General features: G+C 46.1%; 1 protein-coding gene across 2 annotated transcripts in view; it reads left to right on the top strand.

The window, feature by feature from the left end:
* The window catches only part of ABHD12 (abhydrolase domain containing 12, lysophospholipase), a 68726-nt gene that overhangs the window by 7456 nt on the left and 44595 nt on the right, over window positions 1-16675 (top strand). The window contains exon 1 of one of the 2 annotated variants that reach the window (XM_075267434.1): window positions 5278-5580. The exons of the other annotated variant lie outside the window; for it this stretch is intronic. Coding sequence (XP_075123535.1) covers window positions 5411-5580 — 170 coding nt within the window. The 5' untranslated portion in view covers window positions 5278-5410. Of the gene's footprint in view, window positions 1-5277; window positions 5581-16675 lie in introns of those variants that run through there. 2 annotated transcript variants of the gene reach the window in all.

Here is a 16675-nt window from a genome sequence, read left to right as displayed (position 1 = left end):
CAGGCCGGGACCTCTGATCCTCTGTCCTAGTGATTGTTGGGGTACCAGTGGTAGAATCCCCATTTATCACCTATGAGTTTTCCTTATTCTATCCAAGTCTATACAATAAAGTTGACGGGCGAGCTACAGCTATTTCTGCAGAAATAAACAACTATTTTGTTTAGTTACATGAATATACAAAAAAAACTTTTCAAAAGAATTTTTCAAAAAAAAATATGGTTCTAATAAAAAAATAAATACATGCCGCATTTATATGCATGGAAATATGCACCCCCAAATCCATACTAAGCGAGATTCCTCACTTGGCACACCCTTCAGTTTATTCAGCCTTCAAACAGCTTCCCCGGCTGGTCATGTGATTGGTCCACTTACCTGCCGATTCACGCACCCGCTGCAAATCCCTGATTGCTGTAGAAGTAATATCCAGGCTCTCATAGGCTAAGGCCCCTTGTAGACGGCCGTGGCCATGGTCAGTGTGCTCCCCATGGAGAGTACACTGACCCATTCTTTTCTATGGGCCGTACACATGACTATGATTTTCATGGTCCCATGTGCAGGACATGTCCTATTTTGAGGCCTGTGCTTCCCTGGCTCCTAGTCATTTTATGTTCCCTGTGTGCAGCCTGTCCTTTTAATTCACGGCCGGCTGGTTGTAGCACGGTTGTCTGCAGCCAACCTTACGTTGTAAAGGTGACTTCTGGCTGGTGTGTGAATTGACAGGTCAGTCTGTGTGCCAGTGTGTGATATCACCCTTCATTATACTACATACTAAAGACTTAGTACTTTCTACTTCTTATGGGAGTTAAAGGGGTTGTCCCAGCTCAAGGATCCTATCTATACTGGTAGCTTATGTAAATTGAAGACTTTTCCTAAATATATTGCTTTAGAAATTCTGCTTTGTTTGCCTGCAATGTGACCTTATTCCTTCCATTGTTTCCACACCGTTAATACCAATAACCACAGACCTGGGAGATAGGACAAGTGACGTCACTTACTCAGTGCTGGCAGGGCAATCGTTCAGCTAATTGCACTTTGCTGATAAATCTGAGTCTGTTATCTCTCTATGTAAACGCTCAGATAACACTAAGTCCATTCTGTACAAGCATCTGCATATTATCTGATCTGCAGAAGGATTGTGTCTCCCGTTCAGCAGGGAGGAGAAATACAGGAAGTGAGAAGCAGACACTGCAGGCAGCCTGGCTGAAGCACTGAGATAGGAAAACCCCTTTAAAGGTGTATTCCCATCTCCAGTATGATATGCAGATTTAAACTAACTGAAGTGTTTTACTTATTATAATTCTCTATATCTTTTATATATCTTATATTTGTCTCTCTGCAGACTGGTTTTGGCTTTTAGGCCCGGTTCATATCTGCATTCGGGCCGTTCCAGTCTCCAAGTGGATTCCCCGAACAGAAACCCATGTGCAGATGTAAACTGCGCCTTGATAAGAGCTAGTGAAGTTCTTAAGCAGTAATTCTGTTATCTGTAGAGTGGAGAGGAGACAAGCGGGCAGCTGAAATCCTGAGATGAGAAAACCTCTTTAAATTGTCACATTATATTGTTAAGTTGCATTCAATTAATCGGGATTTCAGTGGCATGCTGGCTTTATATCGCCCACTTTACCACCCCTTTTTTCAAAAATAAGAAAGTCACAAAATTTTTGTACAAATAAGCCCAAAAAGTTGCAACATCTGTTGATCCAAAAAATATTTTCAATCTCAGGGAACCCCTAAGGCCTCGTTCACATCTGTGTTGGTATTCCATCTGGGGGAGTCCGCACAAGGACCCCCCCCCCGAATGGAATACCGAACGCAACTGAAAGCGCTGTGCAGCAAAAGCACATAGACTATAATGGGGTTCGTGTGCTTACAGCTAGATCTCCGCAGGGATCATGCGGACAGGAAAGTAGTTGACAATCTACTTTCTTGTCCATATGATTCGTACGGCAGTGCGCAGCAAGCACATGGACCCCATTATAGTCTATGGGGTCCGTTTGCTTTTACTGCACGGCGCTTGCAGTTGCGTTCAGTATTCCGTTCAGGGGGTCCTCATGCGGAGTCCCCAAACCGAATATGGAACACAGATGTGAACGATGGGTAATACCATTTTTGTCCCCCTGGGGGTTGCTGTAGGGGTGGGTGAAGCTTCTTTCAATTCTTCTAGTTTTTTTGCTATATAAGGCATATTAGAGCAGAAATTGGTTTACTTTTATTGAGTGAAATTACACAAAAAAAAAAACGCATTTCATAAACGTAATAATCTTTGCCAAGCAGTAAGTACAAACTAATGTGTACGGAGCAAATGGCTGTAATTTGTGTCATTATTTTGAAGTAAAAAGTGCAAGAAAAAGGCAAGAATTCAGTAAATTGATAAATGTGAGTTACGGACTACACGCTATAATTTGCTGCAGCTAAGCAAAACTTTTAAGGGATGAACAAGAGGTTCTTAGTACGCATTAGCTTCCACTTCATGGCAACCTCTTGTAGGCTAAGGGCCCGTTCCCACGGAGTAACGCAGCGTTGATTCTGACACATAAACACGTGTCAGAGTGAGCGCTTCAAAACAGAATCCCATTGACTTCAATGGGTTCCATTTTAACGCGCGTAACACATTGAAATCAATGGGTTAAAAAGCCTCTCACTGATTTCAAAGTCTAGCGCACGTAAGACGGAACCTATTGAAGTCAACGGCATACTGTTTTGAAGCGCCTCGCTCTGACACGTGTTTACGTGTCAGAATGAGCTTTGCGCAACTCTGTGGGAACGGGCCCTAAGGCTGCAGGTGTCAGATCCACCTCAGACAGCAGCGGACTCATCCCATGGTTGAAAAAAAACAGACAAAAGTTGCTCATTTTTGCTGTGGCTTTTGGCTACTATACAATGGTAGGTTTTGTTGGCTTTGAAACCTTTGTATTGCAATGGTTGAAAACTTCGGATGAACGTGCGGCAAAAAATTGACAAGCTGCGGGTTCGAGACCTGTAGTGCAGCGGGTTTATTTCTGCTGTGTGTGGATGGGATGTATAAAACATATTTACTACACTGTTACTGTACTTCACAGTGGATAAGCCTTGAAGGGAGTCTTATCATTCGAAAAACACATTGTTAAATGGATTCTATCATTAAAGTGTTGTTTTTTTTACCCTAACACGTAGAATAGCCTTAAGAAAGGCTATTCTTCTCCTACCTTTAGATGTCTTCTCTGCGCTGTCGTTCAGTAGAAGTCCTGGATTTCTTCTGTATGCAAATGAGTTCTCTCGCAGCACTGAGGGCGTCCCCAAAGCTGCGAGAGAACTCTCCAGCGCCACCTCTATCTTCGCCTGGAATGGCCTCTCCCCGCGGCTTCTTCCGGTGCTGGCTTCAATCTTCTAGGCATGCGCAGTCGGCTCTGCCGTCGGGCAGAGCCGACTGCGCATGCCCGTGGTAATTTTCCTGTGGCCTCTTACACAGAAAGCTGGGTCAAGCGGCCACAAGAAAATGGTTGCAGGCATGCACAGTCAGCTCTGCCCGAGGCCCGACGGCTTGACTGCGCATACCTAGAAGTTTGAAGCCAGCGCCGGAAGAAGATGCGTGGAGAGGCCGTTCCAGGCAAAGGTAGAGGTGGCGCTGGAGAGTTCTCTTGCAGCTTTGGGGACGCCCTCAGTGCTGCGAGAGAACTCATTTGCATACAGAAGAAAACCGGGACTTCTACTGAATGGCGGCGTGGAGAAGACATCTAAAGGTAGGAGAAGAATAGCCTTTCTTAAGGCTATTCCTACGTGTTAGGGACAAAAAATAGCATTTTAATGATAGGATCCCTTTATTAACTAGTGGCACATTGGAATGGCCTTCTCCTACATTTCAGTCTTTGCTTTTCCCCACCGTTTCTGCACAATTCTTCTCTTATGCAAATTAGGATCACAGAGCACCAGGGACGTTCCCCCAGTGCTCCGAGTACCCCGCGTCATAATTCTTCACCACCCCTTTTATGCTTTTGATCACTCCCCCTCTTCGATGAAACGTCTGCCTTTCACAGGCATCTGACGCAGCACTGTACGTATGTAAAATCTTGCGCATGTGCAATTGACTTTGCCACTTTGGGTTCAGCAGAGCCAACTGTGCATGCCCAAGCAGCCATTTTCCTCTGTTCTGCTACACAAGCGTACCGCGCCAGTACAGCCAATTTTCACTTTTACACTCTGGTGAGCCAACAGATAACACGTTCCCATATACAGCTTCATCCCTTAAAACCAACATTATCTCTTTTGTAGAAAAAAATGGACTAGTCTCTGACACCATCGAGTCAGTTGTGTACAGGAGGTAGAGTTGACATGGGAATAGATGGTAGGTAATAGTATCTAAGAGACAACTAGTCACACAAGTTGCAAGCTACTCCCAACGGACACGCCTGTATACACATGTACCTACTGATGCCTGGGTGTATACCGGGCCAAAGTCCTCTCTCTGATCTGTTAAATCCTATGTAACATATATGTAAGTGTACACTAGTAGTGTGAAGCAATATGCAGTATTGCATATGTATCATTAAAGGGGTTTGTCTATTTATCATCCTTTTCCCTTAAGTCACGTATATATTGTTATTCAGAGATCAGCGCAGATGTCTTCCCTTGTTCCGTGTCGCCCTCTTGTTTCGTACGGTCCTCTTCGCCGCTGGCATCGTGCTCTCATCCAGAATATGGCCACTAATGGAGGGTCATATGATCTGACGGGTCCTTCAGTGGCCTCAACACACTTCGCCAGTCCTACAATAGTGTCCTTCATGGGGTTCATGTATCCCAGTCTGTACCTGATGTGATGAGGTTCATGTATCCCAGTGCACCAGTCTGTATCCGATGTGATGGGGTCCATGTATCCCAGTGCACCAGTCTGTATCCAATGTGATGGGGTCCATGTATCTCAGTGCACCAGTCTGTATCCGATGTGATGGGGTTCATGTATCCCAGTCTGTACCTGATGTGATGGGGTTCATGTATCCCAGTGCACCAGTCTGTACCTGATGTGATGGGGTTCATGTATCCCAGTGCACCAGTCTGTACCTGATGTGATGGGGTTCATGTATCCCATTCACAGAATGTCAGGTAATGGAGGGAGGAGGTAGAATGGCGGGAAGCCTGTATGCCACCCACTGTATACAGTCTATGTACAGTCTATATACCCCGTCTACTGTCCTCCATCACAGCGGCTGCTGCTGCTGCCATAGAGGCGGCTCTGAGGACCTGGTAACCAAGCAGCCTCCCCGTGTGATTGGGCGGCCGGAGGTCACGGAGGAGGAGGCGGCGGCGGAGCTCAGCTGTGCGGGGAGGGAGCTGAGGAGAACACAACAACAGCCCGTGCACTGCGCTCCGTCCCTTCCCTGATGTGCACATCGTAGCTCCGCCGCAGCCTCCAGCCGAGCCCCCCGCCTGCCCAGGAATGAGAAAGAGAGCCGAGCCTGCCGCCCGGGAGCATGACAGCTTCGGAGCGGCCCCTCTGGACAGGGAGTGCCGCCTGAAGAACCTGAGGATACCGGGGAGCAAGGCCACTAAGGGGCATTACCCACACGACTCCGACTGCGACAGCAAGGGCATGAAAAGGTTCAGCAGGTACGGAGGGCAGCCCGCGCACACATGCGTCATGTACCGGCCAAGGTGAAGGGACTGCAGCAAGTCAGTGCAGTGCGGGGGGTCTCGCACCCCAGCCCGCTCCAGTAGTTGGTCTTCAGGACTGGCGTCCATAGGTTTATATGAGACCTACCACAGTTCTGTAAAACCTTGTTCACACTCAGCAGCCTGACTCCGCAGTGTTTTGCATATAGGGTTATAAAAGAGTTGACAGAATCTGCCGACAGTCTGTATCCGGTGTGATGGGGTCCATGTATCCCAGTGCACCAGTCTGTATCCAATGTGATGGGGTCCATGTATCCCAGTGCACCAGTCTGTATCCGATGTGATGGGGTTCATGTATCCCAGTGCACCAGTCTGTATCCGATGTGATGGGGTTCATGTATCCCAGTGCACCAGTCTGTATCCGATGTGATGGGGTCCATGTATCCCAGTGCACCAGTCTGTATCCGATGTGATGGGGTTCATGTATCCCAGTGCACCAGTCTGTATCCGATGTGATGGGGTCCATGTATCCCAGTGCACCAGTCTGTATCCGATGTGATGGGGTCCATGTATCCCAGTGCACCAGTCTGTATCCGATGTGATGGGGTTCATGTATCCCAGTGCACCAGTCTGTATCCGATGTGATGGGGTTCATGTATCCCAGTGCACCAGTCTGTATCCGATGTGATGGGGTTCATGTATCCCAGTGCACCAGTCTGTATCCGATGTGATGGGGTCCATGTATCCCAGTGCACCAGTCTGTATCCGATGTGATGGGGTCCATGTATCCCAGTGCACCAGTCTGTATCCGATGTGATGGGGTCCATGTATCCCAGTGCACCAGTCTGTATCCGATGTGATGGGGTCCATGTATCCCAGTGCACCAGTCTGTATCCGATGTGATGGGGTCCATGTATCCCAGTGCACCAGTCTGTATCCGATGTGATGGGGTCCATGTATCCCAGTGCACCAGTCTGTATCCGGTGTGATGGGGTCCATGTATCCCAGTGCACCAGTCTGTATCCGATGTGATGGGGTCCATGTATCCCAGTTCACCAGTCTGTATCCGATGTGATGGGGTCCATGTATCCCAGTGCACCAGTCTGTACCTGATGTGATGGGGTTCATGTATCCCAGTGCACCAGTCTGTACCTGATGTGATGGGGTTCATGTATCCCAGTGCACCAGTCTGTATCCGATGTGATGGGGTCCATGTATCCCAGTGCACCAGTCTGTATCCGATGTGATGGGGTCCATGTATCCCAGTGCACCAGTCTGTATCCGATGTGATGGGGTCCATGTATCCCAGTGCAACAGTCTGTATCCGATGTGATGGGGTCCATGTATCCCAGTGCACCAGTCTGTACCTGATGTGATGAGGTTCATGTATCCCAGTGCACCAGTCTGTATCCGATGTGATGGGGTCCATGTATCCCAGTGCACCAGTCTGTATCCGATGTGATGGGGTTCATGTATCCCAGTGCACCAGTCTGTATCCGATGTGATGGGGTTCATGTATCCCAGTGCACCAGTCTGTATCCGATGTGATGGGGTCCATGTATCCCAGTGCACCAGTCTGTATCCGATGTGATGGGGTTCATGTATCCCAGTCTGTACCTGATGTGATGGGGTTCATGTATCCCAGTGCACCAGTCTGTACCTGATGTGATGGGGTTCATGTATCCCAGTCTGTACCTGATGTGATGGGGTTCATGTATCCCAGTGCACCAGTCTGTACCTGATGTGATGGGGTTCATGTATCCCAGTCTGTACCTGATGTGATGAGGTTCATGTATCCCAGTGCACCAGTCTGTACCTGATGTGATGGGGTTCATGTATCCCAGTCTGTACCTGATGTGATGAGGTTCATGTATCCCAGTGCACCAGTCTGTATCCGATGTGATGGGGTCCATGTATCCCAGTGCACCAGTCTGTATCCGATGTGATGGGGTTCATGTATCCCAGTGCACTAGTCTGTATCCGATGTGATGGGGTTCATGTATCCCAGTGCACCAGTCTGTATCCGATGTGATGGGGTTCATGTATCCCAGTTCACATGTGTCAGATTCTTGTCAGCGCTGCTAGAAATAAAAATCTGCATGAAGTGGCGTGCAATGTCAGCGGGTTCTGCATGGAAATACAGATGATTATCTTGTGCAGATCCGCAAGCATCAAACTGGTCCGAAAGATGAGGGATGCACTTAGGTATTTGTAGCGAATCCTCTTGTAAATATGACCTAGACAAATATATGTGAAGGTGCCCTTGTTTTAAGATATCTGCATTGGTTTAGTCCATTCTTCTGGCCCATTGCAGAAGAACGGAAATATGGCGCAGACTGCAAAGGATAATCCCCAAGAGACCTATTGCCCATAGTTTCCCCATTGCCCATAGTTTCCCCATTGCCCATAGTTTCCCCATTGCCCATAGTTTCCCCATTGCCCATAGTTTCCCCATTGCCCATAGTTTCCCCATTGCCCATAGTTTCCCCATTGCCCATCGTTTCCCTCGTTGCCCCATTGCCCATCATTCTCTGTGTTGGTTGGTCATAAAATCCAGGCATGCAGTACTTTTTCTGAAGGCCTGGTCTGGTAATATGAAGCTATGGCCTATCCATTAGATGGGTGATAACTCTTTGATATGTGTGGGCCCCCCGCCCTGACTGATGGATGGAGAGGGGCCCTGTATTCTCTATTATCCAGCAGCAAGGCCACAGTCAGGATAGTTGAATAGAGTGGTGGTCACACTTGTGCATTGCTGCTCTGTTCGTTTCTATGGGGCTGGTGCGGCGCTCGGCTATTTCCAGAGTTCAGTACAGTGACTGCCACTTCATCCAACCCCTGGCAGTAATACCCTGGTGATCACAGGTGGCACATTGTGCAGCCCCCCACCCAATTTGCATTTCCAATCTATCCTGGCTATAGGTGACACTGTCATATTTGCAGTATAACTACCGGTATGTCTCTATATCTCAGGCCGGCATTGGTGTGATGTCTAGGTTGTACACATCCCATAGTACGTGTGTGTCCTGTCAGGGTACTCCTATATGGTTTTCTTTCTGGGTTTGTAGACCCTTTAGCACAGTTTTGTGTCACGGGTGAGTTCTCCATTTTCCTCTATTATCCTATGTGTACTGCATTCTGTGATGAGCAGTAAATCTGCTGAAACGGCAGAAACCCCCTCCACGAACTGAGGCTGCAGAAGGGATTAATACAGCCCTGAGTCATCGAAAAACTTCCCTTTTGTTGTTTCTAAACCCTATAGCCATAATGAGGGCTTTGTATGTTTGGTATCTAATGACAACTGTAGGTTTTTTGACAAGTGTTCTCATATTGATGATGTTTTAGATGTAAGACTTTTGTGACCTTATGTATCTTTGTGCTATCATTGCATATATGTAGCAGATAGCACGTTATTCCTGGCAATTCATACCTCAGATGCTGCAGAACTTCATTTTGCAGAAAATCAGAGACCCTGGATAACCTGATCCACTTCCTATACAAGTCTACATAAAGTGAAATGTGACAATCCGGCCGCAGCGCGGACCTGGACACTGTGCCAACTGCGATGTACCGAGTCACATCAACTCATCGAGATTGTGGTCAGTTTATGTCAGGTGGCATAGAAAGAGCCTGAAAAGTTGCAAATATGTGCAAATTGGAGCAAAAAGAGTTCACTTATTGCACAGTGGTTTACCATGAAAGGGGCATGACCTAAAGGTTAGACCCACCCAGTAGCGCCAGCCAATTGGGGAACGGCTCAAGGGCCTGACATGACATCATCTTGGGTCCTTGAGCGTGACATCCGGTGGTCTACGGGGATAGTAAGTAGTTTATGTTTCAATCCAGGAGCCAAGGTATGTATATATGAAATTTGTTTGGGTGTGATTGAGGAACAAACATCCAAACACACAAACTTTCACCTTTCTAATGTTAGTAGGATATGGAATCCATACAGAACCAACAAGCTGTGCAGCGCTCCGTTTGTACATTTTGCACTTGTGTGTATTGAGACTTATTGTGTCCATGTGCTTGGGGACTTCGTAAGTTACAAAAAGTGTTCTAGATATTTAATATGCTATAAAGCAATATATATGTGGCCTATAGATATAGCAGCATTGACTAGCTCCCTTTTAATGCTGCGACATATAGCAATAAGACCTTTATTTTTCTTCTCTTTACTTTCTTTCTTTAAGTGCCAAGTCTTCTGTCACGTTGTCCTGTGCAAACGTGGATAGACAAATAAAGTTTGCTGCAATTGCCGCTAGGGCAGTTCTATGGGTAGTTTTACATTTAGTCACAGATTTAGTTTTTAGTGTCATTTTGTAGAACCAAAGGAGGACGATCAGTCTCATTCCAAGGCTGTAGTAAAACTGCATGTGAAATTCCAAATTCACAACTTATCCCTTGTCCTGTGGGTTGGTCATAAGTGTCTGTTTGTTGGAATCACCTCTATTCCAAAAACAGGGATCCAGTGTGTCCCATCTGAATGGAGCGACTCTGCTAGATCACTTAGACCCCTATAGATATATAGAGTGGCAGTGCACATGTGCAACCAGCAAGATATTCAAAGAGGGGTTTACATGATCCCTGTTCTCATAATAGGGGATCCCTGTTCTCTTCCAGCAGTGGGTTCTTTAGTGATCACACACATGCGGGTAGGTAGTAAGCTAATCCACTGAACGGACATAGAGGCAATGTGTCGCCAGAAAATTAACTATTTTTTTTTTATTGTCTTATGTTAAAGGTGTTATCTGGTTTCTATGATTGATGGGCTTTCCTTAAGACAGGCCATCAATACTATATGCAGGGGTGTGACACTCGGGACTCCCTCAGATCACCGGTACTGAAGCAACTTTGAAGAGCTGCATCACTCACGCACCCTGCAAACTGTAGTGGTGACTGTAGGTACTGCAGCGCTGCCCCCATTGAAGTCTATAGCGGCACACTCCAGTACATACACTTGTTACTACAGTTTGTACAGTGAGTGAGCCAGTGATCTGCCGGTGTCCAGGGTGTCAAACCCCTGCAGATCTAATATAGATGGCCTGACTTAAGGATATCGATCATAGAAACCGGATAACCCCTTTAAACCTATTTGTAAACATGATATGTATATTTTAGAAAATTCCTTAAAAAATAAAATAAAATCATGCAGTTCTGACTCTGACCACTAAGCATAATAATTTGCAGCACTCTTAGCTGTGGTCATCAGTTTTCCTATCATATATCTGTTAATAAGGCATGGAATCCACCAGTCACAGTAACTAATTTCACTACTTAGATACTCCCCGCCCCTCCTCTGTGCCATGACCTCTGCAGAGGTCACAGAGCCTTCCCAAAAAAAACCAAAAAAAAAAAACCTCTCCAACAGAAATCAATAGGGTCTTCTCCAGACCATTATGTCTATGGCTCGTGGTCGGCCTTTAGGAAACAAGAAGTCAGCAACTATTTTTGGCTTAGTGGCAAGAATGGGAATTGCAAGATTTTTAGGATTTGGTTGAAATCTACATACTGTGATGACATGGAAAATGAAACACTTAATCTTATTTTTTGTTTCATATAAAAACGTAATGTAATCGATAGGTTGTTTACTGGTGACTAGAGATGAGCGAGTACTGTTCGGATCAGCCGATCCGAACAGCACGCTCCATAGAAATGAATGGATGCACCTGGTACTTCCGCTTTGACGGCGGCCGGTCGCTTAACCCCCCGCGTGCTGGCTACGTCCATTCATTTCTATGCGAGCGTGCTGTTCAGATCGGCTGATCCGAACAGTACTCGCTCATCTCTACTGGTGACACTTTCCCTTTTTAGGCTAAGGTCCCACGGGCCGTATCTGCAGCACTAAAGCGCTGCAGGAAGAACCGCTGTGTGATCGCATTGCGGTTCTTTCCGCAACGCTTTTAAGAGAAAGTTCACGGAGTTTTCCTCTGCGGACTTTCTCTTAACATTATATCTACGGGAAAGCCGCCGGCGTTTCCGTAGATATAATTGACATGCTGCGATTTGCAAAGCCGCAACAGCATCTTTTCCGCAAAGTGGGGATGGGATTCGTATGAATCCCATCCACTTTGCCTGCACTGTACAACGCCGTGATTTTTCCCACAGCGTCTCCACTGCGGGCAAATCACTGCGTTTCCGGTCCGTGGGGCCCCGGCCTTAAAGGGTTTTTCTGGGCTAAAACTATCGATGACCTCTTCATAGGATTGGTCATCAATATGAGATTGGTGGGAGTCCGTCACAGATAATGGAGCAGGAAGCAGAAAGCTCTGTCCTCTGGTGGTAAGACCTGGTTATTGCAGATCAGCCATTACACAGAGTACGGTGCTGTCTGCTTCCTGCTCCATTCCGTGTCTAGCTCAGAAATCTTTTTATTTGGTCAGTGCTTTCTATTATTGGACAACATTAGTCAGTGTCTCCATATATTTCTAGGTCCCCTTTCACTCCTGTATAATGAAGTGTCACATAAATGGTTACGGCAACTTCAACACACTTTGTATAAATCAATAGTGCAAGCAAATACGAGAAGCATATGCAATAAAACTTAGCTAAGGAATGCCTTATATCTACTTCCCTCTTCTCCAGATCTTTGCTATCTCCCTGTATCCAAAAAACAATCTCTCACTGCTTTGGAAGATAAGATTGTTAGCTCAGACTAGATTACAGGCTGCAAATAGAAGCCTATGGAGAAGGGGAAGGGGCGAAAGCAAGTGACTGTAAAGTTGCTGCTGGTTAGTAAGTGTTTCATGTTCTGCTCCAGTGCTGGATTCAAGGCAGCTCCGCTCGTGTCCTCCATGCTGTTGCGGCTGCGTCTCTGTATACAAGAGAGTGAAAGAAAAGCAGGATCTCCTGTTCTGTCGAAACATGTCTGATATTGGAGTTTGTAATGAAACGCAATAAATAATCATTTTCTGGAGGTTTTTCATCTGTGCAGTGCTAGATCCTCTTTAATGTTAGGGCTAGTTCACACGGGGGCAAGAAGGCGGATTTTGACAGTGGATTTCGCCTCAAAATCCTCCTCCATACAATGGTGGTCTATGGAGACCACTAGCATTCTTTTTTCCGTTGCGAGCTGCCCTTTCTTCAGGCGGATCGTGACCGTGGCTTCCGCCTGGCGGCAGCGACCTCTGGGATCGGCCCATTCAGTTAAGCAGACTCCGGAGGGGGAAACCGCAACCGCGATGGTCGTGGCAGGCGGGTTTTGACCCAAGAGTGAACAAGTCCTTAGTAGAGATGAGCGAACACTGTTCGGATCAGCCGTTCCGAACAGCACGCTCCCATAGAAATGAATGGACGCACCTGGCACGGCGACCGGCCGCCGGCAAAGTGTACGTGCCAGGTGCTTCCATTCATTTCTATGGGAGCGTGCTGTTCGGATCAGCTGATCTGAACAGTGTTCGCTCATCTCTAGTCCTTAGTCTTCTCTCTGCATGATATGTATAGCAGCTCCTGGAAAACTGAAAATTAGAAATGAAGACTACAGAGAGGAAAACGGTTGATCAAAGCAGAATGCAAGACTTATAGGGAGGAATTTCATCAACCCATCTATGCCAGTTTTCGGGTGTAATTGTGACACGTTGCCCGCTCCCGCCACTTCCCTTGTTCTGTGCCTCCCTTGGCTCACCTCGGCCCAAAATAGTGTGACATATAAGGCCAACAACGGTCGAAAGGGTACAAGTTTTTGCCCAAGTTGATTTATTTTAAGATGTGACCATAAGTTTAGAATATTCTTATCAATCTGCCAACATCCATTTCTCTATAAAGTTATTAGATCATGTGCAGTGGACACAAAAGACTATAAAGGATGGAAAGAAGGAACGTGCGGTGTTACATCTGTCAGTAAGAAGAATGTATTGTGCTGGGTTTCTAGAAGATTAGAGGACTGCCAGCCATTGTTCATTGTTGTGTAGCCTGTTTGAGGAGGGGATTCACAGTTTGTTTGTTTGCTATGTCTGTGGATATCACCGTGTTTGTAGGGTTAAGCGGTTGCCAGTAGACATGGCCGTACAGTCAGGAAACCTCATCCAGGTATGGCTATAATCTGCTCCTCTCTGGTTGGAATGGCGTAACTGATGAGCGTCCAGAAGGGCCGGCATTTATGACCCTAATCAACATCAGTATTCATTAATTATATTAGGACACTCCCCTTGTTACATGCCACGCCCCTAATTATGTACCACACCAGCAGTTCTGAGTAGAGATGAGCGAACACTGTTCGGATCAGCCGATCCGAACAGCACGCTCCCATAGAAATGAATGGAAGCACCTGTGACGCTGACTTTGCCGCCGGCCGGCCGGCGTCACAGGTGCTTCCATTCATTTCTATGGGAGTGTGCTGTTCGGATCGGCTGATCCGAACAGTGTTCGCTCATCTCTAGTCCTGAGTAGTGATCTACCCTTTAGTGCATGGCCGTGTCAGACAGGATGACATGGATGCAAAATAATCGAAACAGTCTTGAATCGAAACAGAAATGCCAGCGCGTTCACTTTGATTAACGGTATTTTAGGACGTGTTTACCTGTCTCATGTTTCTTACACCATCGGGACAAACACATTCAAAGTGAACTGAGGTTAAGTTCTCTCTAGTATTAGGGTTTCCGTTCTTTGAGTCCCGAAAGACTGAAACCCTGTCCGCTTACACATGAAAACCTACACATGGAAACCCATAGACCATAATGGGGACTGCCGGGTTTCCATCAATTTTTAATTTTATTTTTTTGCAGAATTGGCACTGAAGTGCTCAAATGCTACTGTAAACCCATTGTATTATGGCTTATTATGAATAAGGGCCGTTCATGTACTTGCACCAGGGGACACAGTTGTTTCTCACGGACATTAGGTCTGTATTAAAAAGAAAAAAAAAAAAAAGTGTCATTAGTCAGTTTGCATTCCCATTACAAAATATATGTCAATGGGGTTTTATAATGTTTAAGGTGTATTAACTGCCATGTTATGTATATGCCCCTATGGATAGGTTTTATTTGTGGTTAATTTCACGTGTGAAAAACTAATTTTTACCAAATTGTCATAATATTTTAATGTGTTTTTTTTTTTGACGTTCTAGACTAGATACTACAGGCTGGTGCGAGCTCTTGTATATTCTGTCCGTCAGGTTAAACACTTGTCCTGCTAACCTTGTTAGGTCACTTTCTAAGAATGACTCAGAAGTCAGTGCACAATAAGATAACAAGTTCAGACACCTCCTTCCTTAAGTAAGCAAAATACTTAAATAGAAAATAATCCCAAAGACTTTTAAGGACATAGTTTGTGGCCTGGCCTTATACATGGCCTGGTAAGAGAAGGGGTTGTACAACCAGTAAATATCATATTCCTTGTGTACGTCTTAAAGGGGCTCTATCACTGGGAAAAGTCATTTTGAACTAATCACATCCTTGCATAGGCTTTAAAAAGTCTATTCCACACCTACCTTTAGTATGTAGATTGCCTCAGTGGTTTCTGAATAAGTCCGTTTTTATTCATATGCTAATGAGCCTCCAGCCAGCACAGGAAGTTCCCAGCAGCACTCATCCCTGTTATTATCTCCTATGTGTGTGCGAACAGGAAGCAGGAAGGTTGTTTTATGATTAGAGTTCCGCTTTATCTTTGTACATCGAGTCATTTGCTATATAAAATTTTGCGCACCTTCTGTCTCCTTCCTGTGTTTTGCTGATCATGTAAGATCACTTCTAGGCTGGCACACACATGGTGAGTTCGCAGCAGGTTATCCACAGGGAATCACATGGTAGCCGCTGTCCTGCTGTGAACTACGGTAAGAATGGAGTGGATGGGATTTCAACAAATCTCATTCACACTCTGCAGTAAAAAAAACAAACCACACAAACACACCATGTCAGTTATTGCTGTGTATTATGCTATGGTTTACAATGCAAAGGTTGAAAGCGAAGGCCGGCTGCCCTGAATGAGCTGATTTTTGACTGTTTTATTCTGCGGTCGGCTTCACTGCAACATATACTTTGTGGACATCCTTCAGCAGACCCGGACCTGTATGTCGGCCTGAGGGTAAGTTCACACAGGGTTTTTTCGACCGTATTTTGACGTGGAATCCACCTCAGAATCCGGCTCCAAAAGCCGCCTCCCATTGACTTCAATGGGAGCCGTTCACTTTCTTTTTCCAAAAAATAGAAACAAGCTGCCCTATCTTGCCGCAGATTCCGCAGCTGAATCAGCAACGGGTGTCCGCGACGCGACACTCCCTCATGACTAGGCCCATTCATTTGGGCCTAATCCAGTCGTAGGAGGTGGGTTTTTTTGGAGCAGATTCTGAGGCGGATTCTCGTGTCCAAATCCGGTCCAAAAAACCCTGTGTGAACTTGCTCTTAAAGGGGTTTTCCAAGACGGTATAGATTGTTACGATTGGTGGGGTAGCCCTGCCAATCCTCTGTTTGCAGGGGCGGTGGTGCTGCAGCCTGTTAATGGTCTACATTGGGTTGTACATTTAGTAAGTCACTGTCCGGGCTGTTGCAGCTTTCAGCACTCTCATCTGGGAACCTTTGGATGCGTCACTGTCTTGCCTTTACAATGACATCTATTGATGCTCTAACATAGAGGTCTCAGTCAGGTGACAGATGCTAAAATGACAATGACTCTAAGCTGTCAGGCCAGCCCCTCTGATATTGGTACCGAAACTAGCAGCACCGATATCTCTGCAACTGAGGACATGCCTACTGCCAAAACTGATCTTTGAGAGCATGAAGGGTCCTCTTTAGTTATCATTTTCATGCCCGTTGTGGGTTGACACATTGGTGCGATGGTTAGTCCTATAAATTTCCTGCACCATCTTTGAGCAGTCGTCTTTTTGGGTGAAGAAAATGGCCATTGAAGCCTTTGTTAAGAAGGAGCAAATGAAAAATGCAGCCAATGAAGCCTTGTAAAATGAGATCACTGCACTGTAGATGTTGGCACCGATGCCTTGGCACCCCGCCTGACTACCGTGCCCTCTACCCTGCTTTTTTCTTTTTCTCACTGCTTTTTCTGAACATATTGCAATCTATAAATAGTGAACTGCGAGTAGTGTCAGGCGAGCGTCAAATCTGGTTCATTCACAGAAGCTTTTCTTGGATTTTTAAGAAAT

Source organism: Leptodactylus fuscus, chromosome 3 (genome assembly GCF_031893055.1).
Source record: "Leptodactylus fuscus isolate aLepFus1 chromosome 3, aLepFus1.hap2, whole genome shotgun sequence".
Lineage (NCBI taxonomy): Eukaryota > Metazoa > Chordata > Amphibia > Anura > Leptodactylidae > Leptodactylus > Leptodactylus fuscus.
This window is presented reverse-complemented; position numbering and strand designations above follow the sequence as displayed.